General features: G+C 38.1%; 1 protein-coding gene across 1 annotated transcript in view; it reads right to left on the bottom strand.

Annotated features, from left to right (window-relative positions):
- Positions 1–667: 667 nt before the first annotated feature.
- LOC113989558 (death associated protein) overlaps positions 668–25,927 on the bottom strand; it is a 51,466-nt gene continuing 26,206 nt past the window's right edge. Inside the window, exons 3-4 of the mRNA XM_027724282.2 lie at positions 4,549–4,591; positions 668–3,500 (exon numbers count right to left, since the gene is read on the bottom strand). Of these exons, the coding sequence (XP_027580083.1) occupies positions 3,381–3,500; positions 4,549–4,591 (163 nt within the window). The 3' untranslated portion in view covers positions 668–3,380. The remainder of the gene's footprint in view (positions 3,501–4,548; positions 4,592–25,927) is intronic.

The raw sequence follows: 25,927 nt of genomic DNA, 5'->3' as shown, positions 1-25,927 counted from the left end.
TGGTTAGACTCGATTACTTTAAGGGTCTTTTCCAACCCAAACAATTCTATGATTATGTGATTGCAGTCTAAGGATGTAACATTGCAATAGTCCTGAAACAGTAAATCTATCATATCTCCACTGTATCAATAAATTTGTTGTATTATATACAACTGCACATATACTGAATACAGGATGCCCAAAGTATCAGAAAGCTTCCAGACACACTGCAGTACTTTCTCTGAATTCTGTGAATCACTTGTGTTATGGCATGCGTTAAGTAATGTTGAGTGCAGCTTTATGAAAAGCTTGCCACCTCTTCTGATTACAATACCTTCTTTTTCTGAAAGAAGATTAGGTCTTGAAAAAGCAAAGGAAAATGTTAGATTTCCTTTACCATATTGATTTATTACCAGGCTTAGATTCTATACTTCGCAAAGACTGAGCTACCATCTCCAATTTCATAGTGGAAAACATCTCTCATTCTAGCTGGTGGCATCTACTTTTTATTTTACATGAAACTGGACTACTCAAAACAGCTCATCCACTGTGCCATAAAATTTCATAATAAATTTCACTATCTATAAAATGTTATTAGTCATGCAGCAGTCTGTAATAAAAACTCATAAATCCCCAAAAGCTGCACCCTGCTGATTTACATTGTACTTAGAGGAAAAAAAGAGCCCAATACACAACTTCATGCTTTATTGTTGCATTATTGCCACATTGACAATTACAGAAAATTTATTTTGCAGTCATTTCAAGATAACATCTGAACATCTCCTGTGTTTATATGTCATTGTAACATATTTTAAAAGCATCAATAATCATCAGTAGGAAATCCAGTTCACCAGTTATGATTCTTTATTTCGAGCAAGGTAATGCTTTGGTAAGGACACTGATGTATAAACATGGAAACCTCCCAACAATATATAAAAGGCTTTCATACAGAGACATTTTCTAACCATACAGGAATTCCTGCACTCTAAAAGCTACTAAAGCTATCTTAAGAGCCATACTCCACTGTACAAACTTACTTATCTATCTAAGTAATCAAAGACAAAATTCATGTATTGTCTATGTATACTGTATATATTGCATTAACAACCAGGAGCAGTAGTTTGTAATTCAAACACATCCATGTTCCTAACTTTTAGTATTGCAACGGAAATGTGTTGTTGCTTTTAGAAGCAATTCTACCACTCATTACAAGACGTGGAGTAGAGGTACCCAGTGCCACCTAATCCTGTGCTTCTACACCTGGGTTTAGTTTTCCACTGCAGTCAGTGGAGCCAAGAGTGATCCAGCTCAACTTAAAAGACACTTCCCTTTGGTCAACAATGCCATACCTAAACTCTACTGACTGTTTGATTGCATCACCACTGACTATAGCTGAGGTCTAGACACTACTGCAGATGTAGGCACAACACGAAGGAGAGCTGAACCCCATCCAGCTCCCTCCCAAGGCAGCAGGTACCGGCATCAAATGATTGTGATGATCAGCTTCACTGCTGATGCAGGTCACTGACAGCTCCTGGCTGCACCATCAACCACTTCCTGTCCTGAATCTGCAAATATTCCTGCCAGCAAATTATCTCGTGCAGATATTCCACGAGGCTTAACAAATGCTACCCTTATGAATGAGTTACTCATGTGTGAATCACTTGTACATTCATAAGCAGCTACAACCAAGGCCTCTGCTGCACCAACATCAGAAACAGAAAGCATATTTTAAAAATTATGCATATTTTAATACAGAATTATTCTTATAAACTACATTCGTTCCTTAAGGCAAGTATGGTTATCTAATTAAACTGAAATTCAGGACTGCATATACAGATTGTACATCCTTCCTCGGGTGTAGAATAAATATATCCACACAGAGGATTTGCAAAACATCATTTCCATTTCAAGCTTATGAAGAGATGGAAATGTCAGGTCCCTCTCACCCACATAAGTGAGTTATTCCACTTGTGAAATGGGCCATATTTCCCATTATTTCACTGCTGTTGTTTTAAATCAGCTTCTCAGGAAATAATGATTTAATCTGCAGAAATTCTTAAAAATAATGTTTTTTTAAAACTCTCCTCATTGCTTTTATACACTATTTGATTTTAAACATAAATGAATTAGTAAAGCCCAAAGTGATCCCAAACTTTCATTGATTTGCCAGGTGAATGGTTGCAGTGCTAGCTCCCATGTTTTTAACATCATTAGAAATTTTATAAACCCGAAAGGTACCAAAGGCTGTATGGTATTTGTAGTCAACTAAAAACAGAAGGACACTTTAAAAACATAGGCAGGATGTAAAAAAATAATTTTCCTGTTTTTTACAGAGATGAGTTACAGAAGGAAAATGATAGACCTAAGTGATTTTGAGCTGAGCAATCAAAAGATTTAATTATGTGGCCAAAACTAAAACAATTGCTCTATTTGAAAAATAGCTTTTTTTTAATCCCTCATATCACAACTGTCCTTCACAATAAGACAATTAGGAAAAAATATGATGTGCAACAGAGGTTGTGTCATAAACATATTTGCTAATGCCACCTCTTAATTTCATATGGTGATATCAAATTCTAACTTAAAAAGTAAACAGATATTTCACCAATTTACTTTAATTTCAATTCCAGAGGGTCCTGAGCTCCTTCAACTTGTTATTGGGATTGAGAAATCATCACCTCAAAAATACAGCCCCTTAGTGAAACCCATGAGATCAGAGATTGGTTGCCTACAGCAGCAGCGTTCTTGTAACTCTGGTTTCTCTCTCCTCTTCATACCCACAGACCTCCAAAGGGAAAAACCTCAGCCAGACTGTGCAAAGGGGTGTAAAGAAGATTCAGCTGGATCTCTGCCCACCTGAGAAGGTTTTGGGGACCTTTTATCATCTTCCTAGTTGAATTCAGAGGGCACAGTCACTGGAGTGTAACACTGTAGGATACTGAACACTACAACAGTTCTACATAATCCAGACAACCATCGATTTCTGTCTCAACACACACAACAAATGGTACAGGTACCAGGACCAAAGGGCCATTCTTCCCTACTGGCTTAGAATAAAAACTACATTAACTATCTGCTATTGCGATGCCACAACTAAAAGTAAAAGTTATAAGCTCATTAATCATATTATTCATACTAAAGTTTTTATCTTGGCAATAAGAAAATATTATTAAAAAGCACCCCTGATCAGCAAATATTTAATAGAGAATTTTCCATCTGGGATAACAACTGAACAATGTCTTCATTCTTATTAACCCTTGACAATTAAAGAAAAAGAAACAGCATGTTATTTTAGAGGTCAATTTTACTGATCTGACAGTGTGAATCCTATAGGGGTTTTGTCTTCTCTTGAAAACTTATTCACTGACAGCAGTTTGGCTGAGATCTTGATGGACAGATCATTTGCGGGGCTGATGGATGTGCTGTTTGACATGCTGTGGGTGAGGAAGCTTTTCCACAGAAGGATGTGGTTTCTGATGAGCCACCTGAGCTGCAGCTGGAGGGAAGTCCTTATCACCCTGTTCAAAGAACAACCAGGAAAAATTTAAGAAATCCTAGAAGTGTGCTTTTCAGTTCAAATGGATCTAAGATTTTAAAAATGTGAAAAGCAGATGGAAAACAGTGCTGCATGTTACTCTGAAGTCCCCTGTACACATCCTACTACTCCAATCTTTTAGTCAATTTCAAAATTTGTCTTTCACAAGTCTCACTTGTTCCAGTTACACACACCACCATCCAAGAATATAGTATCTTGATGTGACCTTAGGGAAAAAAACCCCAAGCACTCCTCTCTTCAGACCTGTTTGGTTTTCACAAAACCACTAAAAAGAGGAGACTACTTTAAAAATAAGTTAAGGCAGCATGAAAAACTACCTGCACAAGAAAACCTACTATAGGAATCACAGAATCATAGAATGGCCTGGGTTGGAAGGGACTTTAAAGATCATCTAGTTCCAACCCCCTTGCCACGGGCAGGGACATCTTCCACTAGACTAGGTTGCTCCAATCTGGTCTCGAACATTTACAGAAATGGGGCATCCACATGATCATATGATTGATGGTTACTTAATATTTATTTATTTATTTATTTAGCTTATGGATTTCCAGGTCTAGCCTCGTGTTAAAATCTAGGGAATAACACCTTGAATCCCCAAGTACCTCAAGACACAAAGGGCAGCTGAAACACATCTTCAAACATGTATTCTTACAGACAGCAGTGTTGCTCCTCATCACAGATCAAGCTATAGCAGCACATTTAACATGCAACTGCTTCCAAAGGAAATGAATGCAGTAATAACTAGCTTAGATATAAAAAGATGATCCAATAAACTTAAAGTGCTAAAATTCAAAGTAAAATGGTGGAAGTAATTTCAATAAATAATTTCAATTTCACACAAACCCAGAAAGAATGCTTAAAGGGCCTTAAACGAATATAAAAAACATAAAGCCTCTTCACACAGAAGAGGAAGGGGTATGAAAAAGATCAATTTTGCTCCGACCGGTGATAATTCTGAAAAGCCTACAGTAGTTTTTCTATGACTGAGAGAAATGTAATGATAATCTTACCCTAGCAATGACACCAGAGATGAACACCGCTGGTTTAGGTGGGCTGAAAAAAATAAGAGGGATTATTTTTACCAGTTATTTAGAACATAAAAATTAAAAGTACATCACACATGTAATGAGAAAAAAAGTGGCATTTCTGGCAACTAAGGAACGTTTCAAATAGACAAGACAAATTGCCTCTTCAAATGACTACTGCCTTACTAGTACTTATTCCAATCAAAAACAAACCTGTAGATTTTGGCTGCTATTACTTCACATTGATTGTGACAGCAGTAAATGGCTAGTCCAACAACAGTTTCTTACTTAAAGCTGAGAGTCTTTGTTTGCATTGGTTTCTTAATGCTCAAATTTTTTATATACGCTGCCAGCAGTACTTTAGGCTTAGCGTATTTGCATTGCACAATGGAAACTGTAGCTGGATTAAACTCACTGCTGTGTTAGAGAATGAAATAAATTTCAAGTTTACATCTGTCAATCAAATGAATTAGGAACCTGAGTCTCAGAAAAAACAACACTCAGTACTTCAAATCACAGATTTTCAAGCAGATAGTTATCTACTCTGTTACAAGAAGAAGAATCGTGTCTGCAATAAAACAAATATTAAAAAACATACAGCAAAGTGTATCCTGCTTTTTCATTTGCAGACCCTTCATTCATGCCAACAGGAACAGACTTTTCATAGGCAGAACTTGACTCTGAAGCTTGGTCAGCATGAGGGATTGGTTTCCCTGGGTCACTGATCTACTGAGGTGCCCACCTCTACCTGGAGGCCACAGCACAGCCACCAGCTGTTCACCCCGGTGGCATTGCCAGCATGTGAATTATAGATACTCTGCAACTTAGTGGTCTCCAGGACAAGTAAAACCATACATCTGCACAGTCTACAGAAGGAGTGAGACCTGGAGCTCCAGAAAATCTCCACAATACAGGTAATTCTTCTTTAAGAAAACCATGTAACCTGAGGCATTGCAAAGGGAAGGAGAGTGAGGAGGTAAAGGCGTCCCTCCCTCTGAGCATGTCTGTCACTGAGGACTCACAGCAGGTGGTTCATTAACCTGGACCATGAGAAGGGTTTCTACCCTGTGATGTTATGTCTCACAAGGTTGGAACGACACAAAGCAAACACAAAGCAAATGATTTATCAGAGGAATGATAGTGATTATTATGATGGACTTTACAAGTACACAGCTTGTAAAAATTTATTAATGTGAAGTTAAGATAACAAGCAGCACAGTATTACACCTTGATATAATGAACTCATAAATATTGCCTGAGCCTCGTTTAAGTCATGGTATTGCTACACAGTCTCTGAGCACTCTGGTGCTAGAATCCCTTCTAGAAATTTTTAAAAAGTCAGAAAGACAGGATTAGGGAAAAAAAAAAAGGGAGTTCTGCTCTAAAATACTTCCATTAAAGAGCAACACTGATATTTCCTGCAATAAGAAATAATATTTTGATAGCTGTATTAGACTTTTTCAATCTAATTTTCTGTCAGTACAAATTAATAACAAGCAAAGACAGCAAACACCTTCATTTCATCCTAATTGTACTGAGCCAATTAGTATGTTACAGTCTGCATGAGACTTCCTGGATGCTGAGTAACAAACTCAAAGAACTCACTGAGAAAACACAGATGTACATACTGCAGTGGCTCAAGGTACGGTTCACAAACTAACACCATGACATTATAAAGAAAATGCACAATAAATGGGGAAAAAAAACCGTGGCAAGTTATTCTTCAACTATACATGGAATCTGGCTTTAGTCACACTCAGAGACACAGTTTTTTGCTTGACATTGCATTATTAACAATATTGGATAGTGAGAAAGTCAAGTCAGATGGATTTTTTTCTTATATTCTTACCATGACCTTTCAGTGTTCATTATGCTTGGATGATGCATGAAATTCAAATCAACATTTCCCCAAAAGAGCCTGTATTTGCTGAATGCACCATGATTTGTTTGCTGACTACCACACTGTATTATCTGCTGTGTGTTTCATACTTCTTGCTTTAAAAACAAGTGCAATGCTCCATGGCTCTGGCCAACAGTGACAATCAGAAGTAATCTCTTGCATAATGGTTATTACAAACAGAGCTTTTACCACTGCAAATTGCAAAAATACTCTCAGAAACCCTGGTCTCCTGTTGAAATGTCATGCATTCAAAGGACCCAAGCTTGCCAGCGTTCCCTGAGTACATAATAAGAGATGGACAGAGTTAGAATATTTGGTACATTTCTGTACTTATTTTAACTTACTTGTATGTTCTTTTGTCTCAAGAACTAGGCTGAAGATCCTACAAAGATCATTTTCAGTTAATCTAAAAGCCAGTTTGATTATGTTTCAGATAGTATTACAGAAGCAGCTATGTACATCTTTATATAAAGAAGACAAAAATCAGCAATACTATTTTCCTGGTAAAGACTATATTCTTCAGATATAAAGCACTTATCTTAAACTCTATCATGAAATAACATATTTAGCCTTGCTTGTATGCAATTGGTTCTGTGACCATCTTTACTTACACTGCCCTACAAACAGGTTACTGATTAGGGCTATCCCAGGGGTGTGTGGTAGGCACCAAAACACCTCACGCTGACTCACCTAGGGTTTGTGTGGGACATTTTAGGATAGTGCTGATATACAGTGAACAAATTAATACAAAATCAGAGTTGCAAAAACGTATCTCCTCCCAGATGCAGATGGAACAGATTTCTCCTTGACTTTCCCCCTATTTTGTCCTCCTCATGGATTTTTGACTGTACTCTTCTTGCTTTATGCTAGATTTACAGCTTTTAAAAGGAAGAACTAATGGGAAGGCTGTCCTGACTTCCAGCTCAAGTGCCTCTACCCTCCATCTACAAAGATGGATTTCTACAAAAATCCTGGCACTTGTTTCTGGCTGACTTGAGTTTCCACAATCGGCTGTGGGTGCATACTGTAATGATACTTCTTCACCTCTGTACTTAAGTCATTACACATGCAAAATGCTTCACTCCTATGGAAGACACAGCAGTCTAATAGGAAGCTCATTTCCATGCATTAATTATTCTCTAGCAGGGAAAAAGACAGAAAGCTGGCCAAAAATGCGAATGATTGAGTGTGTCAGTATTTATGTTCTATGTCAAAGTCACTGCCTTTCCTCCCATTTTTACCAGATTACATTGTTCCATAAAAAAAATCTTTAAAAATTTAATATTATTCATTATCTTTGATGATCTATAGAACCAGAATCAGGCCAGAGCATATATAATTGCACATCTATACTAATGAAGAATTCAACGGATCAGAGAAAGGCCTGGATAATCAGTCACTGATTCATGCTTTAATTTCATTCTTAATGAGAGAAATCTTTCCACAGATGAACTTCGTCACAATAAATTCAATCTCTACTGCCAGACTCCCAAACCATTGGCTTTTGTGGACCCAGATAAGCTGCCAGGACAATAACTCCACAGTTGCACTCTGGGACATCTACTGGGACTGCAGTTTTGCAACATCACTTGTTATCTTCCCAAGAACCTCCTGAAAATAGAAGCAAATATGGAGAACAGGCACAGCCTATCATTGCTACAATTTACACACCAAAGTGTAAAACACCTTCAGGTGCTTTAAATTCTACTGGTGTTTTATGCAAAGCACAACCTACATTTCCAGTATTTTGTAAGCTGTGATGGTTGCTCTGAGGATATACTTAATCTGATGAAAATTAGTTTGACAGATGTTGCTTTGAAGATGCAGCATTCCTTTGTCTAGGCATCAGTAAACAAGAAAGCAAAAAAACCGTTATTACTTTCTGACAAAAACTGATTTTGTTTATACATATATATGCTTTACAGCTACTTAATGCACACATTTATTTAAAGTTAATTAATAGCCACAGCTGATACTGTGTAAGGAACAAAACAGCATGTTTGCCAAGACTGGTTAGTGTTTGTGTCAATACTTTCAGAGCAAATCCTTATTTTATTGTAACATATGGAGAAAAAGAACACATCTGTTAAGATCTGAGTATTCAGAGAACTTACCCTGATTTTACATGTGCAGTGCTGCACCTGCCTAACATCAGATGCTCTACTGGATTCATTTATCCTGACTGTATTCAAATAAAATAAAGACTTTTATTATTTCATAATACTTAGCTTAAACAAGATCTTTATCTGACATGGCAACTAAATCATAAAGAAGATGAAATATTTGAAAATATCATTAACTAGATGAAATGAAGCATTAATAATATTAAAATCTTATTCCTTCACCTTAAGGGGATTAGTTGAACAGACATACTGTAAAGACAAACACAGTGGCATTGGAATTACTGTGAAATCTCCTACAGGCCACAGAACATACATAGGGCAGCTGAGTATTCATCCAACTCCATTGAAACAGAGCAATTGAATAAATTAGTTTTCTAATTTAACAGGGAATTTTATAGTTAACTGTATCTGTCTCTAAATGCAGTGAATGTGCACACACATGTGCAGAGGCTGTGCATGTATACATACACAGATTCACTGCTATTTCAGAGTGGTCCCAAATGCAGAACAAAGCGGAGTACATTCCCATAGCCATGGGGGGATGAACACCTGCAGCCACTCTGCTGCTTGCAGCACCTAAATTGCCTACTGCATCATTACTGGATGGGACGGATCAGATCTGATGCTAGTTTCCAGCAGCAGTTGGAATAGCAGATCCAGTCTGGAGGAAGGACTAGGAGCATTGCTCACAGTGCAATCCAGAATAAAAGACTATGTTTAGAGTTGACAAACCAGGCAACAGACCCATGCATATGCACAGTTTCTTTCCACATGAACTATAAGAGCTTCTGAAATGGGAAATGGGTCTTACTGCAGCCAGACAGTGTAGAAGGCAAATGTTCCATGTACACTGGTGATCAGAAAAATCACAGTAACATGCCAGGACAAATAAAGAATGAGAAAAAGCAATGATGTATACTTCACAGTATACCTCAATCACAATACTTCGTTCAGGCCAGAAACATTCTAAGTGAAGAACTAGAGCAGAAATAAAGACAGAAAAAATAGCTGAGAGCATGGAGAACCTTCTACATAAGGAGAGAGCTAGAACTATTTACATACAGTATACAAAGGAGTGGATAATACTGCTCTCATTTATCTTCTTTACCACATAAGTAGAGTGACACTTGTAGAAGACATACATTTAAAACTAGTAATAGCAGATACCTTTAAATATCATAGAATTAAGTGCAGAACCTCCTGCAAATAAGGCATCAATACCAAAATTTCCATTATGTCAACACTGAAAACATGTTAACCTACTCTAAAAAGGACAGAACTGTACAGATGCAAGGCTTTTGTTAAGCTAGAAGACTTTTTTGTCAAAGTAGGTTAAAAAAAAAGTTAAATAATTAAAACTGCATTAAACTAATCTTCTAAATGGGAATGATTCATATTTATCTTTTCATACTCGTGGGGATTAATGATATGTTTTATCCCTGGCGATCACCCTTTGCTGTTTTAAGTAAGCCTGGCAAACAGACATATGGAATATATAAATAATAGCATGACCTGTTTTTTGAAGACTTCAGAACCACAAATCATGTCATCATTTTTAAATATCAAAGAGTATCACTGGAGTTTGTAACCTGGTGTTTCCTTGTTTTAATCAAATCACTGAATGGTATGTACTGCAACTTGTAGTTGGCCTCTTGCTGTGGAAAGCAAATGAGAAATTCCCATGACAGCCATGAATAAAGCAAAGGAGAAATTCCTGCAAACCACAGAGATACAATGCAGAACCTGGTGCTGCGCTCAACTCCCTGATCCACAGGTAAAGGCAGCACACAGACAGCACACCTCTTGCCCATTCAGCACCCTAAAACAGCAGCGACTTGAAAAATGAGCGCTACCTTCCACTCGGCAGCTTGCCCTTTATTTCTCTGCTCATTTCCAAATAAACATCATTCACTTTCCTTACAATTTGCTTAGGCAAGCAAAATGAAAACCATATATGAAATAGTGTGATCTGGAGTTACTCAATGATCCCCCAACTGTTCCCTAAAGAGAGCAAGTTTTGTGGTTTTCTACCTTGCCCTGGCATAAACAGAAAGTTCCCCAAGTATTCCGAACAGATTTTCATCTTCAGTCAACAAAACTTCAGACTTTAATCCTGCCCTTCTATTTCTGGAATTAAAAGTTTTGTGGCCAGTTGTTCAAACCACCCAGCTTAATCTCCAAGGTTGTTTGGGAATTCATATTTTCTGGTTATGAAACATGAAAGTTAATTAGACTTAGTTTCACTCTAATGCCTCTTTAAAGATGTCCAGATACTTCTTTATAGGGGTGCCTATTTGAATTTACATAGTTGCCTTTGATTTTGGCATTGTCTGCAAAAATAAATTTCAAGATGATTAAAACCACACTGAGATGATTAAAAACACATTTCTCAGCAAGAGAATAAAACTAACAAGCACACTGCTCATCAGCTTGCCTGAAATACTTTTCCATTGGTTGTAATTGGTTTAGGTTATTAATTTTCTGGACAGAAAAGTAATAATTAGTCTGACTGACTACCATAGGGAAATATTTTAGCTGATTGCGTGGGGACATCCAGTATCTGATATTCTATGATAATTTATCCTGTTGAGGTCATTTATTTATCTGCCAGCAGCTTTCAGACCTTTAAGATCATCCACAGGATGGCACTGTTGAACCTCTGAGTCTCGTGTGTACAGTGAGTAGGGAACCACCTCAAAGGAATCCAGATGCTGCAGCAAATATTAAAAGCAGTAGAAAGCATAACTTCCCTTTGATGCCAAATCTTGATAAAATGCAATATGTATACACACACACACAAAATCCATACACAAACCTATAGACACTACTTTTGGAAAACAATTTTCTTGTCCCCATGTACTAGGCTGTGCTCTGATACTCCCCATGAAATAGTTTCCACTCCGCTAAATTGTTCCTCTTCCTATGGAGGCAAAATTAATGGAAGTTTAGAACAAGAACTCAATGCCCTTCAGGAAATTTAAATTACTATTTGTTTTGCTATTCATATATAAGTGAATTGGGTGTCCCAATCTTTTAATGAGGTGGTAAATCACTGGCCATTACATTTAATAGCAACTGATTGACATTCATTGTTCTTAAATACAACCCATGTTCTTACTATCAACCCATTGCAGCATATGGCCTGATTAATCTCACCAGCTTCCCATTCATCTTTGGTTTTAGTGCACGTATTAGCCATAAAAGAAAATTATTTAAGAAAGATATCCACCATCTCTTATCTATATTGTTGTACATGATAGTGCTATCAGAGAATAAATTTCTCTTTCATGTCTTCTGATCACAAAATGAAGATTTAAGTATTTCACCTTTTCTGTAGACTCAGAGGATTTAGAAATAGTCTGCAATTCTCCAACTGCTGGTTGATTTATTGAGGTTCAACCCTGTTGAACTATTGCAGTAGCTACAGTAGCTCCTAGTGAACACCAATGACAAAGTTCTCAAAGGCAGTGACTGTAGCATTAGCCCACTTAATAATCTGTAAGCACTTAACTGTGGAAAAAACCAGAGGTATGAAAACTGACATAAAGCTAGTGCTTAAATGGTGACACTACCCAAAGGAAACTCTAAAATAAGGAAAGAAGTAGACTTTAAGAACTTGCAAAATGACCAAAGACCATGGCACAAGGGGAGAAAGGACCAAGTCTCCCATGAATTTGTCAAGTGCTGAAGTGCATCCCTATGCATGTTCCCGTGACAGCAACACACTTCCATGCTGAGAATATCAAGACCATGGGCCTGTACTGCAGTGTCTTGGCTACAGAAACACATGAGCCAGTTGTGGCACTGCTGTAGCTCCTCCATTTCCCAGCAGATGATAGATGGCATGGAACTGGAGAAACAGCATATCACTGTACTAGGATGTCAGTGCAGTGAGCAAAACACAAGAAGGTAGAAGTTAACGAGAGGGAGAAAATCTTATCACTCCTGCCCAGGTGAATCTGTGTTTGTCTCAGACATGCAGCAGTGGCCTCGAATTTCCCAACCTTGCCTGTTAAGAGTTCATAACCTGAATTTTGCTTTCCAGTGTTTCATGGTATTAATCTTTCAGTAAATGTGCACTTTGCACTCTCCTACTGCTTTGAGCATTGCAATAGCATTTGTTATTACCCCAAATGGCACCGCAGACACGAAGTCTAACATGCATACATGTGTCTGCACGTGCATAAATACTATATCATCTTCCAAAAAGACACAATTGGTGTGAGGAGCCTTCTCAACCCAAATTTACACCGTGCATTCTGCATGGTTTCCATTCTGCAGTTGCAAATGACTGCCTGCAGCACAACAGACCTTGATGAAGTTCTCCCCCATTTCAACAGGCCACTCCTGGGAAAGTTCTGAGCACATTAAAGGGTGTTGTGGAAGGTCATGAAGATACTCTGGTAGTATAAGATCCCATGCTGAAGCTTGTGTGAACTGGCTGTTACTGGCCAGGAATTTGCTTTAGTTACAACCCTGCTGAAGTTATTGACACAATTCTCCCTATTCTCCAGCAGCAAGTAGAGGTATAAATCTTGTCAAAGGAATAAGAGACCAGTAAACCCTGGAACTTGGAATTCCTCTTAATTCAGACATAGAAAACAGAGAAAACATTTTTTAAGTATGCAGTCCTACATTCAGAGCTCATAAAGAAGCAACAGAAGATAGAATTAAAGAATGTTTTAAACTCAAACAGCTTACTTTCAATAGCAAGAAAACCTCTAACCCCTAATACACTTAGCCCAGGTAGGTTTTTAATGTGACACAAGACAAAGAACAAAGTTCTCTCAAAGGGGTTCAGACACAGGTGCGTCTTTGTTTAAATGAACCTGGAGAAATATAATTTCTCCACAAAGAAACTGACCTCCCTTGACCCAAGAGGAAGCAAACCCTTCATTCTTCTACTACCATTACTACTCATGTGCTGAGCTGTAGTGGTCAGAAAGGCAGCATCTTCATTTTTCATCTCTAAACATCCAGTCACCTAAACACAATTAGAACAAGCTGTTTCTTCCTTCCATATTTATCTTAAGGGTTTAATCTAGAAGATCAATATCAGATATAACTATAACCATCTGCAAAACTTCCACTGTCAATGGGACTGGAACTTGGTACCAAGCAAACACAGAGAAAATGACCTTGAGGAGATCAATAGCAATGGGATTCAAAGCATTATAGTCCGAAGGATGTCAAGAGAAGTTCTTGGGTGGTAAGCTTTCGTTCAGTATGAAATAAATGTCTAAGTCTGTAAAGTGGTAATAGAAGCCATGACAATGCAAATGGGTAACAGATCAATGTGTTGTTAAATCTGAACATAGTCCTAAAGTAGTACCCATTCACTTCAATGGGACATAGAAATCTTAAAGCAACTACAAACTCCTGAATGTCAATACCACTAGTGATTTTTCTGTTAATCTAACAAGCATGACTACTAATTTTCTAGTTCAATCTGTTAGATCTGTCATGTCCTGGTGTTCCATTTGTTTGAATGCCTTTTAATTGCTTTAATAACAGTGAAAGCAGTTCCATTTCCTTAGAGAAGTACTATAGCACCTGCAGCATGGCAGCTGACCACCTGGCAACATTACCTTCTACCATACAGAGCAAAATTAGATTGCATTTTTTCTGTTTGTGATGCACACATAGCTTTGCTTCTTCACTTTGCTTCTACAGGACAAACAGATTCCTCTCTGCGGAATGAAAACAAAATAAGCATGCACAGTCTCAGCTGAATTTACATTTACTAAATAGCAGCAGTACTCTTGGTACTTTATACTGGTAGTTTGTACTAGTATTTTATACAACACATTTCCATACACAGCACAACAGAAAAGAAAAAAGACACACTAAAAATTACTCATTTTATTTCATCCACTACCCGGTGGGACAATTCTGGCTGGAGAACTGTCTGAAGTTATGTGTCTGTAGTTCTAGCTGAAGGGTGTCCTCAGCAAGAACACAACTTTTCCAAAACGACTGCTTGGGAGTAGTACCTCTGGCCACTGTCTGGATGTTATAACAAAGGAGCTCACTTAAGAAATCAGTAGCCTACTCACCTTTGAAAAGTTTACCTATCTAAGTATCAACTTAGGTTATATTAGCAAAAATGATTTCTAAAGATTCCTTGATTCATCTGTATGTTTCAAAAACCTGTTTCTGTCATCCTGCGTGTATTTGGACATAGAAACATTTTAATTAATGTTTTTTTATTTATTAATTAAGCAGGATACACCTGTTGTAGGAGCCCATTAACAGGCAAACGCAGAGATCTCTCTTGATTCAAAAGATAATTTTTACTCTGTGTAGTTCAGGGGAGATCCAGTATGTCAGTGCAAAGATTAATGAAAACAACACCACAATCAGATTTTCAAACAATTAAACAGTGAAAAGAGCAATCATCACAATTACTACACCTTCTATCATACACACAACCAGGTGTACAGCTTGTAAATGCTACATTAACATAACTTTTCATAATGTGGTGTGACTTACTCATAGCTTAATTCTTCTCAAATTTTCACATTTTGAAGAAACATTTTGTCACTATGAGACATTTCCACTACAAAAGTGTATTTTCCATTATTTATCTCTTGGTTCCATTTTCTTATTTCCTTTCCCACCATTAAGACTCCTCCATCTCCCGGAACATAGAGCTAAACATCTGTGTAATGCTTTCTATTTTAAGAGTTCAGTATAAAAAATATCCCAGTTTAGCTTTCATTACAAAAGGAAGAGGTTAGAGGGAGCTCAAGATCTGCAGGAGCAAGAACCAGAGGAAATTTTTTAATGGTACTTTTTGGCAGAGGGTACAGGGGAGCTAAGGATGCTGTTCTTCTCCCCATCTCTAGCTACCTCTAACAGTCTCTAGGCCCCCAAGGGCTAGTTCCCAAACCAATACTTTTTTGGGTTGTTTTTAATAACAACACAGTAACTGTGCAACAGTATTAATCATCAAACAAGTTAATCATCAAACTGTTGATTTTCTAAGAAGTGATGACTTTGGATAACATACGTCGATGCTTTCCTGAGAAAACATATCTGTAACTTACTATATAATCACTTCACATGTAAATAGAGAAGATCAGGAATTTGGAACTTGTAGCAGCTAAATTTTGCTGCAGGCTGGAGTGCAAGATGATGCACTGTCTGATTCAGCTGAACTCTTCTCAATTCACATGATCTTAGACACAGCTGAAAACCCCTGCAACAAGAAGTCTTAAAAATACTTTAGAGGAACTGCACCAATTTGGATCTTAACTGTCTTCCTTTTTTTAATCAAAGAAAATTAAAGATATACTGTCCTAAGATTGCTAAGTCAAAGAATACCAAGAAAGGATTCAAATGGTTGTCCTGCTCACATCAGAAAAGCATACCATGAAAGAGTGTAAATGATAAGAGACAAAGACAGGAGAAATCATACTGACAGACATGCATGTATTTGAAAAAGATCTCAGACTCAATTAAGGCTCTAAATTCTGGTTTGGTAACTTACAATACAGATAATCTTTAAAAACTGGGCACAAAAAAAAAAAATCCAAGCATTCATTTAACTGAAAATGAAAGATATTATTTGAATTTTTAATTAGGAGAAAACTGTAAAATGTAAAATAGCAAAGGTCAATGGAATCCCACAAAGCTAAAAGTAACAATACTGTATTTTGGGAAATGGTATTTATCTGTGGTCACTTCTCAGTCTCATAGTGATTCCCAGAGCACCTACCATGGTAGGTGCAAATAAGTGGTGAGGCTACAATTCAGGCTGCTCCCAGACATATAAAGCTGTGGTTCAATGAATATGCAGTATGTGACAGGGGCTGAAAAAATGCCAATCATGTGTACTAAGACAGGTTTTTGGTCACAGCAAGATAGTTCTGCTTAAAAACTCAAAATAAGAACGCAAGAAGCCAAATTAATGTCTGATACATTTACTGCTTGTCCTTCTTTCACATTATTTCCTGAGATCACATTTTATAAACTAGTATGCATAAATTTTTGACCAACAACCACTTTGCACGCTTTTTTTTATTTCAAATACCTACCCATTCATTCTGAGTTTATCACCAGCAGGAAGAAAGCAAAAAGAGCAGGTGTAAATAGAACATCTTTAATTTATCAAAAGGCCAAATAATTTTCTAATTTTCATCCTCTATATTTATGGCAAAACTTTGTATTAACCAATGTGGCATTCCTATTATTAACCTGCACTGTCAAGAGAGGAGACAGACCTCTTGTGTATACTTGCTCTGAGTACTCACCGCTATGACATTAAAATTGACAGAAGGGTATTAGGCTCCTGTCATATTTATTTAAAATCTTCATGCAGAAGAAGCCCATGGAGACATACCCTAGTCACCCAGATGACAGCAATACTATTGCTGCTACATAATGGCCAGCTGCAAACTGAAGTTTAATTTCATTTTTGCCTATCAAAGGGATCTCTTCTAGCTATTTCCAGTTATAAAGAAATTTTCATGAATTTTACAGCAGCAATCCTCATTCATAACTGTAACACATCAAAAGAAGTAGAAAGTAAAAAAAGTGTACAGGGAGCTTGAAGCGAGAAATGCAAGTTTTGTTGTGAAGCTCTGCTGTGGAGAACAGTAGCACTTCCTGATGTAACACAGAGAGGATAATAGAACAGTCCACAGCTCAGAAAAAACAGGGTGCAATCATGCTACTTGATCTGTGAGTGGAAGTAAGAAGAGAAGGGACCACTCTTTCCAAGGACAGTTCAAGACTTTTGTGAATACTGGGCAAAAGCAGAGTAGGAGAGGAAACTGAAAGGAGAGGAAAAGGAAAGGGAAAGGGGAAGAAAAAAAAAGGAAGGAAAAACAGGCATCCTCTACTTTGGCAGTACTGCTGAATAAGCATCAGGAAAAATTTCCAAAAACAGAGTCAGTGTGTGAGCTCCTGTGACAGGCCCAGATAACAGGGCAGAAGAGATACCCAGGGACACGCTTCATGTTACAAGAACAAGTGATCTTGTTTTGTAGACAACAGTAACGCTAGAGAAAGCACATGAAAAGACAATGCAAAGATGCCATTGATTTGCCTATGATGTGCTTTGATGTAGATACTGCAGGATATCAGTAACAGGCATGTTGCCATGGGCTTACCACCTCACACAGACAAAGAGCTCGGCTATGACCTTGTTAAGCAGGCAAAGGGAGACAACACTGGTGCACAGATATTCTCTCTTCTCCCCCTTTTCCATGTGGGTGGACTAATTACAGTCTCATGTATGCAATTACCCCCCCCCCCCATTTTTTTGATGCCACGTGGAGAAATGATCCAAGTGTTTTGTAGACTATGCAGGGTAAAGGAGCACTGTCATTCTTCTGAAAGATCATCAAAAGACAGATCTGCAACTCCTGTGGAAAGCACTGATAAGCTATTAGCAGTAATCAATCACCAGGCATATATGGATGAGTTTTGGCACCTCTGCTATTTCCAAAAGCCTAGTTTCCATATAGTCCACTGGAGATCCTCAATCTTCTATGAATCAAAAGGTTATGATTTGAGCATTTGAAATAGCAAGCCCACACCATCCTTTCATGGCTGGGCTTCGTAAACAAAGATTTGGGAAAGGTCTCTACCTACGTTTGTCACAAGCACGCTGGTGGCTAAAAAGGCCAATACGAGACAGGCACGTCCGATTGCAAAAGGCACAGCAGAAAGACTCCTTAGGTGGTAAATTCTGCAAGGCACGAGTCTTTCTGCATTCCACGATTCTTTCTGCGATCCACAGCACAAGAAAAATGCATGAGAAATTGCCCATTCTCTGTATTTGTCTGTGTTGGCATGACACAACCACAACGTGTGACAAAAAGCATATACCCAGCATTGTGTCAAAGGGAGAGCTATGATCATTCATGGAAGTAGCAGAAGTCATGCTGATTTTAGTCTGCATTTGCTTTGCAGAGCTTCAAGTAACAGTAGGGTGTTGAATGGAAACACTCCAGAAAACACAACCTAAGCCCATTCATTATTATGAAAGTCCACCCTGAAGTAATTCCTGTCTGTCTCTCTCTAGGTCTCACAGACTGGCAAGCAGCCTCTTGTGACTTTCTCATCAACCACTTGATGTTCAGAAAGTCTCATTTTTATTTCATCAAATGTTATCTCACTGTCACTCTTGCCATATGAAGTAATTTTATCAGCTGTTACCATTTCTTTTAGGTATGGTAATCTTGAGGAACAAATTAAATAAAAACTTAAACCAGACTGACAGGTGTGACTTCAGTAGCGGGTTTTTAACAGAAATGCATATTTAGAACTTCAGGAAGGCTTGTAATTATTTCAGGTAGGTCAGGGTTTAGGTCAGATCAAAATATTAACATACCAATGGGAAGGTATAATTTGATGGTGTTTGTGTCCTTGGAAAATCTAAGGAAATCTATTCAGTATCATCAGCTATTCTGCACCTAATGCAACAATTTGAAAAGCAGTTTGTAAACTTGAACTCTGGGTATTTTCATTAATATACCCTGCTGTGATTTCCAAAGGGGTTAGGCATTAATAATTTCTACTGATTTAAACAGGAACACAGCACCACAAAAACTGGGTGAAGAGTGTCAAATAGGGTACCTGCACTTGAGAAACTATTTCTGAATTTTCAGTAATGCGTGACTTAGCCTGCAGCATCACGGTCAGAGAAACATGACAAAAGGAAAACATCTGACATAATTCTTGGTGGAAACTTGAAAATAATTTGAGAACAAATGAACACAGAAACAGGATAGAACAAAAGAGGTAGTTGTTCGCCATCTCACACATGCTTTTTTCTCTCTAAACAATTTGATTTTAATGATAAAGAAATACAGTATTGTGCAAAATGTGGACTTGGACAGTTCAGAAGATCATAGGCAATGCAAGCAGAGGCCAACTCAAACACTGTTGCTAATGTGACCTTGTCCCTGGACCTGCACTTCAGTATCTTCCCTTGTGGTTTATCTGACTGCAGCTTAGGCTTTGGTAGCAGTGTCCATAAACAGATGCCAGGCCACAGATAATGCTCTCATCCCTGCAATGATGCACTAGGTCAGTGCTCAGGGCAGGCTCTCTCTCTGGAGGTTCAAATGCCCACGGCAGTTGTTTCGCTCTGAAGATCACTGGCTTTTTCTTCCTTCATGGAGAATGTCACTGCATGTATTTATTGGTTTTGCACTCGTCTGACACTAGCAGTCTATTGATCAGAACTCTGGTCAGACAGTTTTGATCAGTACAGTTATAGAGATAACCAAGGGCTGATTACACGATGTCCCACCAGCCCAATGTATAACATGTGGGGGATGCCTGCATAAGGTCACAGTCTGAAAAGGCTAGATGGCTCTCCTGGATCATCTAGTCTCTAGTATGAGCTGCTTGGGTGGCTCCTCCTGGACAGTAGCACAAAGGACAAGTGCTTCCCTCTAAGACCCCTCTTACTAAAGGTCTGCCACTACACTTCAGAATGATTTTAAATTTCTGTCTCGGATTATATCACTTCTTCAATTTAAGTCTCTTAAGTCAGCTCAGAGTATTGGAAACACTCATTCCTAACATTCTCTGGACATATTATCTACAAATTCATAAACCAAAACTGCCTTCAATGATTTGAGAACTAAAAGAGTCAAGCCTAAAAGACAAACAACACTGAAAAAACTAATAAAACCAATTACAGAACTGTAATTACAGAGCAGTCCACAACAGAACCACAGAAGGGTTGAGGTTGGCAGGGACCTCCGCAGATCATCTAGTCCAAGCCCCTGTTCAACCTTGGCCACCTGGAACAGGCTGCTCACAACATCCAGGTAGCTTTTCAATATGTCCAAGGATCAAGACTCCACAACCTCTTTGGGAAATCTGTGCCAGTGTACAGTCACTCTCACAGGAAACACTTTTTTAAATTGATATTCACAGGGAACCTCCTGTATTTCAGTTTGTGCCCGTTGTCTCTGGTCCTGTCACTGGGCACCACTGAAAACTGCATGACTTCCTTTTCCTTGCACCCTCCTTTCAGGTATTTATACATACTGAAAAGCTCTCCCTGAGCCTTCAGGCTGAACAGTCCCAGCTCTTCCAACCTTTCTTCACAGCAGAGGTGCTCCGGTTTCTTCACTATTTTTGTGGCCCTTCAGCAAGTTGACTTTGACCAGTAGCTCCAATTCTCTCTTGTACCAAGGAGGCCAGAATGGGACACAATCCTTTGGTATATCAGCCCCTCCTCCCAGTTTTGTGCCATATGCAAACTTGCTGTGGGCACAGTCTGCCCCATCATCCAAACCACTAATGGAGATGTTGAACAGTACTGAACCAGATCCAGCACTGACCCCGGGGTACACTGCTAATTACTGGCCTCTGACTAGACTTCCTTCCACTGATAACTGCTCTCTGGGCTCAGCTATTCAGCCAATTTTCAATCAACCTTGCAGTCTGATCATCCAGGCCATCCTTCATCATATCTACTCTATAAAGATCTTAGGGCAAACAGCACTGAAAGCCTTGCTGAAGTCTAGGTAGACAATATCCAAGGGTCTCCCCTTGTCTATCAAGCTGATTATTTTCATTGCAAAAGTTTACCAAGTTTGTCAAGCATGACTTCCCTTTGGTGAATCCATGTTAACTTTCCTATCACTTCTGTGATAGGAAATGGTTTCTAGTGCCTGGAAATGGTTTCCAGGATTAGCTGCTCAGTCAGGAACTGACCAGCCTGTAGTTCTCTGGTTTCTTCTGACTGCCTTTTCTGAAGTGCTTATAAACATTGGGAATTTTTTTCTTATTATTCCAAGAGTTTCTGTTAGGTGCTTCAAGGAAACCAAAAAGCTATTGGAAGAGTGGGACTGAAATGCCAAAATTATGAATAAGGTACTTTATTCTTCAAAAGATTTTATTTTTATTTCTCTTTTAACGTAGCTGAATGTTTGTGTCAAATATAGTTCCATATAAAGCATCCAAAACTTTTTGAGACAGATTATGCAGTGATTATGCTGAAATAAATACAAAAGATAATTACAGAACTATGAACTCATGAAGTGATGAAGATATCCACAGTTACATTTTATGGTTTAGAATTAACTATATGCATGTACATTCCTCTATGAAAAATAGCAGAATAGCGGATTTCAGCAGTATAACATTTTTACGGTCTTAAAAGTTATTATCTACAAAAATAGTTTTTACATAGTGCTATTACACAGTAGAATTCGATTTCCTCCTTCCTTGCATTTATGAAGTCAACTTCTGCATAAAACAATTCAACCATTCTAATATAATCATCTAACAGATGAGAGATTTCTGGGGTATAGAAACTCCAGAAATTATTATACGGAGACCTATTTGAAATAAGTGGTACATGTAACACGAAAAAGGTATTGTATCACTGATGTAAAGTCTAGACAAATCTTGAGCACCTAAAATGTCTGGGGAAGATTAATCTAAAATGCCTGGAAGGTAAACAAACTGGAAAGCAATGGGCCTCTACAGTCGACACTGTTCATCTTCACAGAAACTGTGTGGATTAAGAGACATTAAAAACTTAACAGAAGACCAGTGAACTTGTGACACAGCAGCATTTTAGTCAAATCCCATGAAAATTAACTTGTAAACTGATTTTTTCCCCCCCATTAGCCTTTTCACCCTAAAATAAAGCTGTCCAAAGGTTGGCTGGTTGCTGTTTAATCCTGTTTTGTGGGAGACCAGAAACATGATAGAAAAAACAAACTCTGTCAGAGTTGCCACACTAAATTACAAATACAAACACTTTAAAAATCCAGTTGTGAGAGCAGAGAATAGGGAACCACTGATAAAAGTGACACCACCAAAATAGTTCTACAACTGCAGTAAATAAACCATGGCAAACAAACTAAATTAGGGTCTATGAACTGCGTGTTTATAAGCTGGTCACAGGAACCTGCAACAAGCCCTTAAAAAGGAAGATATAATACTCTTCACATTAAAGTTTGCTTTGGCTGAGATAATTTCCATAGCCAGGAAGAAATGCACATTTCATAAATAAGGCCAATATCAAAACTTTAAATAACAAGCTTCTCTTACTCTAAGATACAAGGTCAACCTTTTTCTACTGAAAACACAAAGCTCTGAACTAAAATTTCTGTCCATTTACACAACAGTACAGATATTTAGACCTTAGGCTTTCTACCATTCTGTGTGCTCAGGTCTATTAAACCGGTTTAAAAAAAAAATCCAGTGCATAGTTGGACAGCTATTCTTGTCCTGTACTTGGACAGCATTAGTTTATGCACTGCAGATGACTTTATGAGAGCTTCATCCAAGGTAATGTCTGTCTTGATGAGAATGAACCCCTTATCCATGGCAAGAAGTGCTCTCTGAGATGCTAAACTGTTTGGTTGAAACAGGAAGACGATAACCTTACATGTCTTATATTACTATCCACTGAATTTCAAAAAACGAAGTAAAATTAGCTCTGTTTCTCCCAGTTACCTTAAGATCAGCAGACTGATTAGCTAAGGGTTGTTTTCTGGGATCAACTGGTTCTTGCAATTCAACTAAGGGAAGATAAATGCAAATAACAAAGATCTTAAAGAGATGTACAGCAGAAATGGGGTAGAACTTGCACAAAGTTACTTACTTGAACACACTATACATAAGTCAGACCATATTACCTCTTAACTGACTAAAACTTCATCCTGAAACATCTTGAAATATTCATGTGCGACTGAGCAGAACCGGGACAGTTCCAACCAGGATTTGACTTCCTCCATAGAACAAGGCTGTCTAACCTCTGCAAGTAGAAGTATTTACCACAGAAAGTGCTGATCCTCTGAAAAACAGGGATGTAACTTAACTCTTTGAGTAACTGCCTTCAAAGGCAGGCAAATTGCTCTGCTATATTGAGAGTGGAAGCAACTTTAAGAAGCTGTGACATTCCTGCAGCTTATTGGAGAGTCTCATCTGTAGCATCTCTGTCAAGAACATTCTCTTTGGCATTTGTGTGTGTGGCAAAAAAAATGAGGTGTTGAGGAGACAGCACTGCTCCCATGATGGCCTAAGGCCTTAAGATGCTGTGATTTGTAAGAAGCTTAAAACTTTAAACCAGGCAATCTGCACCTGGCAATTTGTTCCTAATAGTGACCAACTGCAAACCTTTAGCAAAAGTGCTAATGACTAAATAACATACACAGTGATCACTTCCCTGCTATTCATCTCAACTTCATCTGTTACCATCCAATTTGGCAATCAACTGAGACATTTTTGAAGTCTCATCATGGCCTTTGGTGTAAATGTACATCTTAAAACATTTTCAATTAATTTACATTCCCATCTAGCATATACCGAGGTAGAAAACAAAATTGTGCTAATGGTATGTAAATCGTTTAAAATGAAAGAGGCTGAGAAACCGACAGAAGGGAGGGATGAGGGCATGTATGAACCCAACGTTACTTAATGGAATTTAGACGATTCTACTCAGTTTGTCTCTAATAAACAAGAGTTCACAAATTGCACTGAATGCTCAACTCATTTGTTTTATATGTTACCCTCATATAACCCTGTCCTTCTTCAGCAAACAGACCTCTGCTGATCAATGATGATTACACAAGAGGTCCCCCTGCTGTAACAGGTGCAAAGGGTTTAGCAAACAAGCTAGGGAATCCTCAAGAAAGAAAATATCTAGGACGAAAGGAGTCTAGTAATTTCCCAGAGAATATGCCAAAGCTATACTTAGCAAATCACATAACCAAACTTTTCACAGATTATACATTTTTTCTTTTTGTTTTATAGTGTCCAACTTGAGATCCTCAATTCAATAAAAGAAGGCCCAATGAAAATAAAGGCAACAGGAGCTACATTCGGAAGATACCAAGTGCTACATGCAAGCTAAGTATTCTAATATGACTGTGTCTTAGGGTCAAGTTGACCAGCCACTTAACTGTACTCTCTGCACTTTAACATTAAACTCAGCTTCTTCACACCTTAAGAATGTTTTAAAAATAAACTGATGCTGAAAGCACCACTTATAAGCACTATCAAAAAGCCCATGAGGAAATTATTCAGAAACTGCTGTGAAAAAAGATTTTTAAAGTGTAAGAAATAGGCACTGGAGCCACAGGAAATTCAACGGGGATTATAAGAAGTTAAGCAACTAGCTGCTTAATGGCATAAATTCTATGGAATAAAGCAAGTTCTGAAGAAAACTTGGAGAGTTGATCATTCAAGTAAAATCTGTCATTGAATATGTAGATACGAACAGATTTAAGCCCAAACCTTAGGTTTGGGGGTTTTAGTTTGTTTGTTTAAAGCCTTACTGTTACTTTAAGAGAACTTTTGCATATATGGATCTTCTGATTGGTATCATTTCAGCATGATGGTCTAATAATTAAGAAAAGTTAAATCTAAAGCAGTTGTTACTGAATTCTCAAGTCTGAAAGAACAGGCAAGTTTTCTGCAGCTCCCACTGCTTTTGGAAGAAAACATCAAACTAAAAGTCAATGAAGGTTAATTTGATTTCTGTTTTTTAAACTTAGCTTGGCCTAGTAATATTATTTAGGCTATCTGAAATCTTTCTTGCAGGAGGATAAGGAAAAAGGAGAAAGCTTTTTCTGCTCTTCTGAAGCACCTTTTCACAATGGGTGCAGGGTCGCACATAGCTCATTAGACGGGATGAAATCTCCAAATTTGCTCTTAACAAGTGAATTGGAAAACAGATTTCATCATACTAACCATCACAGTGATGAAGGTTTGTAGGTAATTATATTCACCAGAAGTATTAGTTAATTAAGCCAGAAGTATAAGTGATAGTATTAATGAGCTATCATCCTCTGCTCTGGCTAGCACTTCATGAGGTAAAGACACTGCTAATACCTTGTGTCTAGTTCCTGGCCACAAAGGAGCAGGAGCAGCAGAATTAGAAGCAAATACATATTTCTGCAATCCCTTCTGTTTCTCAGATTTTATCCCTTCTACCATTCGACTTTGAATATTGATTTTGATCTCCTCCTTCCTCTCCCTCTTTCTATCTAAGTCTTTATTAATTTCAGTAGGCCTATCACTCAGTTTTCTGTCCTATCTAGCACAGTACAGGTCTCTCGCTCTCAGACAATCACCTTCCCGTTTTCTTTTCAGACAACTGCAATCTTTTCTTCCAAGAGCCTCCTCCTAACTCCTTGAGCCTCCTTTCTTCATCCTAGAAAGAAATCCATCCCCTCAGGATCTTTAATTCTTCCCATTATTATCTAGCTCTGATAAATTACTGCTTGGAGACTTTAGTACCTGCATATTTCTACAGCCAGGATCCTCTGCCGATTTACTTCTTGTTGCAGGATCAAAAAGGAACTTCAGAAAACAGAACATTTCCCTGCTGCTGCTGCTAACCAGTACCCCT

This window comes from Pipra filicauda, unplaced genomic scaffold, assembly GCF_003945595.2.
Source record: "Pipra filicauda isolate LSUMZ 115617 unplaced genomic scaffold, ASM394559v2 scaffold39_size4671491_pilon, whole genome shotgun sequence".
In the NCBI taxonomy this organism is placed as follows: Eukaryota; Metazoa; Chordata; class Aves; order Passeriformes; family Pipridae; genus Pipra; species Pipra filicauda.
The sequence above is the reverse complement of the archived record's forward strand: the minus strand, read 5'-3'. Positions and strand labels throughout refer to the sequence as shown.